Source organism: Corvus cornix, chromosome Z (genome assembly GCF_000738735.6).
Source record: "Corvus cornix cornix isolate S_Up_H32 chromosome Z, ASM73873v5, whole genome shotgun sequence".
In the NCBI taxonomy this organism is placed as follows: Eukaryota; Metazoa; Chordata; class Aves; order Passeriformes; family Corvidae; genus Corvus; species Corvus cornix.
In genome coordinates, this window is record NC_046357.1 from 62,735,904 (window position 1) to 62,742,292 (window position 6,389).

At 47.9% G+C, this 6,389-nt stretch overlaps 1 protein-coding gene across 5 annotated transcripts in view; it reads right to left on the minus strand.

The window, feature by feature from the left end:
* The window catches only part of UHRF2 (ubiquitin like with PHD and ring finger domains 2), an 80,402-nt gene extending 74,775 nt beyond the window's left edge, over positions 1-5,627 (minus strand). For 2 of the 5 annotated variants that reach the window (XM_039567419.1, XM_039567418.1), the window contains exon 1: positions 5,012-5,626. In XM_039567419.1, coding sequence (XP_039423353.1) covers positions 5,012-5,164 — 153 coding nt within the window. In that variant the 5' untranslated portion in view covers positions 5,165-5,626. Of the gene's footprint in view, positions 1-5,011 lie in introns of all 5 variants that reach the window. The other 3 variants (XM_039567421.1, XM_039567420.1, XM_039567422.1) reach the window with 2 other exon arrangements.
* Positions 5,628-6,389: the final 762 nt, after the last annotated feature.

Here is a 6,389-nt window from a genome sequence, read left to right on the forward strand (position 1 = left end):
GGGTTTGTGGAGTTCTTTATAATATAGAAACATATTAATTTTCTAAGAGTTTCCAGATTAATTTTAAAAAGTACATGGACTAAACTATCCAAAATAAATTATTTGAATGTATGACTCTCAAGTGACGGTGTGGTGTGACTCTTCGGGATGTCTTGTGCAGGACTAAGAGTTGGATTTGATGAACCCTGTGGGTCCCCTCCAGCTCAGCATATTCTGTGATTCTGGAAGTAAATACACATGCCATAAAATACAGCCTTAAAGTTGGCTGCAAGTTCTTAGATGTTACGTAATGCTCTTCCAGGTTCCTAATGCTTAAGTAATACATACAAAACTGTATAAAGTAGTCTGTTTTCACTTACGCTTCTCTGCTTTGCCTTCAGTTCGTTTAGGTGCTTTAAATAATAAAGACAATCATACCCAAGAATGGTAAATTGCATTAGTAGACTTACAGCAACAATTTTAGAAGAAGATGGTTTCAGTAAACTTCTGCAATCATATAATAAAAACTCGTTCACAGGCCTACCAAACTTACTATCAGGTAAGTTTTGCGTATAACATGAATTCACTATGTTGGGAATTTTGGCATGCAGTCAGATCACATGTGACCTGAAGAGTCCAGGTGACTCTCCTCATGCTACAGAGCTACTTGTTACCGGCTTCATCAAAGAATGACAATTACTTCCCTTCTACTGTTTCTTCAAACTGCTTCTCTAAAATAAAAAACTTAACTGCTCCAGTGGAAGATTTCTCACCCCAGATTTCTGCCTGAAGCAGATGGGGTTTGGACAGCTTCAGCTGAAAATGTTTACAATTTTCCAAACAAAATAAAGCTGGGAAGAGTCTGTGCTAAGAAACTCAATTGTTCTATGAATAGGCCTAGCACTCCCATTCTTGAGGGAAACACTTCACGAGTATTGCTTTTCTAGCCTTCAGGAAATTCACCCAAGTTGTAAATATTAAGAAGGACTTAAACATACCGTTTACAAACCTGAAGTTTGGAAGCTTAAACTCACGTAAGATTCCATCCACTATTCATGTGCCAGCCCAGGTCACCCAGAAGCTAGAGGTCTTGTACAGTAAAGGCATGCCCTATTGCCAGATTTTTAACTGTGTGTTTTACTGAAGCTACTTTACCACAAGCATGTTCTCATGCAAAGCTGAAGCTCCTCCACTCCTCTTAGCCCTCTACTGTTTCAGTTAAATTTTACAGAAACACAACTCTAAATACTTGGGCATTACACCATGGGTCTGACAAACTAGACTTTAAATATTCAACTTGCACAGCTAAGTAACACGATGCATACTACCATACTTGCTTGTGCACAGAAGCAGAGCTGAATTTCTTCCAGTGAAGCAGGCCTGATTTGCAGCAACTTTCACCTCAAGTAAATAAACAGCTTCAATAATTTCACCTCCTCCTGCTGACTTCAGTCCCCCATGAAACAGGTCAGGAGTGGTTTCCTCACCAACAAGATTAATGACTTCAAAAGTCGTTTCAGTCACTGCCTCCTACATACATTGGCAAAGAAACCTTTGGGCTTCAAAGTCTTTTTTCTCCTACTTTGGTAAGAGCTATAGAAAGGACACTGAGATAATGGGGTTTTTTAACAGTAGACATTTACAAATTTTCACCAAATTCAAATTTGAACAGCGTGGGATGGGATGATGAGAGAAGACAACAAAAGACATTAGTTCTTATCTTCCACAAACAGTAGATATTGCTAAAATACAACAGTGTGCATGTTTAGTTACATGAAAAACAGAAGTAGGTATTAATACCCTCACAGTCTTACAGAAAACCTTAAGCTCTCTGGTATGTTTTCAAATTTAAACTTCCATATATTTTTACTGCTTTATTTTTCCAGCATTGTAACCGAAAGCTGGAAATCCCACAACGTCTGCAACTTAGTCCTACAGAAAATCTGCTCTGGTAGGTCAAAATGCCAAGATATCTCCTTCTCTTCCATGAATAAACTGAGAACTTCTATTCTCAAGAACGGCTTCATAGGCTTTCCAGTTAGGAGAAAGAATATGCTGCTGGAAGTCAGATTGTTGTCTTGCTTTTCTGAATTTCTCTAAGAATGAGTTTACTCAGAGTCAACATGTAACACAGTAAAATATTAGATGTAAATAAATAGTCTGCGGTGGAGCAAGGTTAAAACATGTTTTATTCCAGCATAAGGAAATATTTGTGGCCCTTTAGGAAAATCCTTCCAGGCAATGATCCACCATCTTCAAGAGGGAAAGCAAGAGACATCACTGCAGGTTTCTGTGTTCAGTAGACTTCTCCAGCTAACTGCAAAGTAGGCTATTGCACCACAGTCAAGAACTATGCATACATTATTATTCTCTTTCCTCTGAAAGTTCCACCTCAACCTAGAATATGGCTTGACTGCTGCAGCTGGTGGACAGTCATTCAGCTCTGCAGAAATGTGGAACCCCAGAGAACACAGGATGTCCTGTACATGTTATAGAGTAATACTATCTTGGTCAATCTTCAGTGACACATGTGAATGGTAGGTCCTTCTGGCAGTAAAAGAATAGACACCAACCTATTCAACACAGTAGTGCTATTCCTGGCATTAACAAGAAAAAAACCCAAAACAACAGTAATACAAAGTACTGCATTAATGACAACACTAGGTTTCCTCCAGTAGTTCTAGGTTATTTTAACCCTTAAAAACAGACATGTGAAGTACTGCTCACTTAAGTTCTTGCATTGTCTTTGAAGATAATTGTCAAGAGACAACAGCAAATTATAGTACAGCACATTAAACTGGATACAGACATTCCTAAAAAACTGCAAAATAATGGCTCCAGCCTAAAATCTTAGTTGAAATTGTTCTCTGCTGCAAGCTAAGAACGTGATGCTGTTGAAATTCAGCCTATAAACAGTGACTCACTTAGGTTTCTACATCTGTATAACCTCACATACTTCCCATTTTTAGGGGGACATTACTTAGCCAGGCTTCCCACCACTTGCAAGATCCAAGGATTTCTAGAAGTTCCCAGAGAAACTACAGTACGCAGTACTCAGTAGCAGGATCATGGTTCGACTAACAGAATGTACAGATTTAACCATACTGAGCGCTAACCAGATAAACTAAGAAAAAGATTTCGCCTAGATAATATTTTCTACAATACATACAGCAATCTTCAGGGGTTTCGTAAGTTTTCACCTCAGTATACTGCTTTCTGTTCATCTCACATTTAACCGAAGTGCCCTTTTTTATTCTTAATATTAAAAGAAATATTATTTTATTGTATCACAGCCCTAAGAGAATTTAAGTTATTTCGTTTCATGGTCTCAACACCCAGTTTTACTTGTGCAAAAGCAACCCTTCTGACCTTTTTTCTTATGAGCACCATGGAAACAGAAAAGCAACTCATAATCAAGAAGGAAAGTTTAGAATTAATTATTATAATTAACATATATACAAGAAAATTAACATTTATGGGGAGTGAAACCATAAAACAGAATTCCCTAACTCTTCACTGAACACGATCCCAAGTGTGTCCTAAACTGGATATACTAAGTACCAAACTCACAAATGCTGCTCATGTAGTCAACTTCAGCTATAGTATTTCACTATCCCGTTTTCTCAAGCAAGACATCTGTTAACTAAAATGTTCATTGGTCTGGCCACTGTCAGACTACACAGAAAAGCACAGCTCATTGCAGGCTCATCTTCCCTGCTTCTTAGATAAAGAATTTGGGGTAAAAACCTCGGGTTTGTCCTACATAAACCTCTATATCCAAAGAGGTATGCTAGCACAGAACAAAGCTAAGAAGGTTACACAACTCCAAGTCATGTTCCTTAACCTGACCCTTACAGAAAAACATGTGATTGTACATAACGTTCCTTATAGACCAGCCCTCGCAAGCGCTCTCTGTCACCAATCTGTAAAACATAAAAATCTAGTCATTTGCTATTGGTTCAAAATCTAGGCTTAGCATCTACCCACTAATGCTTGCATCCTGGTCAAGAGCTAAGTTTCTATTTCTTAAGTTTTTTCCACGTATTTGTAAAGATACACACGTTATCTCTTTTGAGGCAGAAATCTCACTGCCCTGCATTACTCAGCTTAGGTGAACACTTCAACACTCATCTGCTGTAAGAAGACGCATCTTCAGAGCCACTTTCCGTGAAATTCACCACACATCCGGTGCCTTTCGTGTCAGGTAATACCTATGCTTCACTTTCACAACTCGAGCACTGCGCACACCTCGTAGTTTACGTAACGCAGCTTCAAAGGTTACACCCTTCAGCAAAGTTACAGCCTGGGGCGACATATTCGGAACAAAATCTCTCCATCACCCCAGGGCAGGGGAAGTACCACCTCACGGAACGCTTCCAGCCAGTCACCCCTGCCACACCGGCTTCCCGGGGTGGAGATGAAGCGCCTCTCTGGTCTGCCAGCAGTCGCCCTGATCCGGCCCGGGACACGCCGGGGCTCACAAGTCGAGGACACCGCCGCATCACAACTTCTTGCCCGCGCGAATTAACCCCGCGCCACCGCCTCTCCCCGCCCCGCCACGTGCGGACCCGGGGCGGCGTTTTCCCTGGAAACCTCTCCCGGTGGGCCCGCTTCCCGCCCTGCCCGGCCAGGTTGCGGCGGGGCGGAGAAGAGCGGGCGTAGCTCCCTCCTTCCCCCCGCATCCCTCCGGCTACCCTGTCACTTGGGCAGGATGAAGGCGGGGGCCGAGGGAGGAGCCTCCCGCCACTCAGGTGGGAAAACAAACACACAAAGGGGCCTCGCCAGGACCCAGAGAAGGGTTTTACTCCCTGGGGTTTTTACCTCATAGGGGAAAAAGGGGGTCCCGGAACATTCTGTCAGGGCTGGCTCCCCGCTGCCCTCCCTTCCCCCCAGGCCCGGGAGTAAACAAAAGCGGGAGCTCATAGAATGGCACATGGGTGGAGACGGGGACCCCCGAGCCGCACAAAGAGCCGGGCCCGGGATTAGGGGAGACCCCCGTGGGTCTGCCTGGATACGGGAGTTCCCGCCTCACCTGCTTGCCCCGGTAGAAGAGGCGCTGGCGGTCGGGGCTCACGCGGAAGGTCTCCTGGATCTTCTCCCGTAGGCACTCGATCTTGGTGAGGCGGCTCAGGTCGTCGATGGTCTGGGTCTGGGTGCCGTCGATGGTGCGGACCTGGATCCACATGGTGCGCGCCCTCCCGCCCGCTCGGCCGGCCGCAGGCAGAGGGGGGGAGACCCGGGCAGGGGGTGGGAACGGGGTCCGCTCGGCGGGTGAGCGCCCACGGCGTGGGAGGTGCAGGGGAGGGGTCCGGACGCTCCCCCGCTCTTTGTTCGGCCCGGCGGGGCAGGAATTTCAAACGCCGCGGAGCGGGCGCGACCCTCCCGCCCGCAATCCGGGCCGCCCGTCCCGCTCAGCGGGGCGCGGGAGAGGAAAGGGGAGGCGAGCGGATCCCACGGCGCTCCCCGATCCCGCCGAGGCAGCGCGGGTCGCGGGGGGTGCCGGAGGGGCGGCGGCGGGCAGGGCTATGGAGATGCGCCGGGAGCCATCGCCCGGCCCGGGCACTGTTTACCGGGGAGCGCCGCCGCGCTCACATGGAGGTCACGGCGCCAACGCCGATCTCGCGAGAGCAGCCGGCCGCGGCCGTGCAGACAGCACGGTGGGGCGGGGGCGGGGGGGGAGCGAGGTGGGCACGCGGCACCACCACGCCCCCTCCCGCCGCCCCCTCGCGCCGCGCGCGGCACCGTCCGCGCCGCCCGCGGGCCCCGCCCACTCAGCCCCGCGCGCTGCGCCCGGCAGGCGCGAGGCCTGCGGGGGGGGAGGGCTTGGCGCGCGCCGGGGAAGCGACCGTTGGCGTCTCCATGGCGGCGGGCGCGGCCTTGAGGGCTTCGGGGGCCCTGGGGCCCGGGCTGGGCCGGGCAGCGCCGCAGCATCCATGGGCAGCCCGGCGAAGGGGGCCGCTGGAGAAACCGAGGCCCCAGCGCTTCCTAGGACATAAAGCTACGTGTAACTCTACCCTAAAGATACGTACTAATCCTGCCTGTGGATAGAAATACGGGGCGAGACTAGGGAAGGCAAGCTTCGTTTACACTGCGAACCTGGTGTGCGTTTGGCTTTTTGTATTTTTCTGCATTGGGTAATTCTGCAAATTAACACCAGGCAAATCTGGAGTTACGTAGCTGTTGTGGGCTGGTCCTGGTGGGCAGCTGGGCCTCGCACATTCCGTTGGTCACTGTCGCAGGAAGGTGGAGAACAAAGGAAGAATGTTAAAAGTGAGGAAATGGCCATCTAAATAAAAGTTTAATAGGTAAAACCAAAAGCTGTGCACACAAAGCAAAATGAGGAAGTATTTCAATATTTAAAATTGACAGACACGTGCATTTAGCCATTTCCACAAAACCAGAGCTTTGTC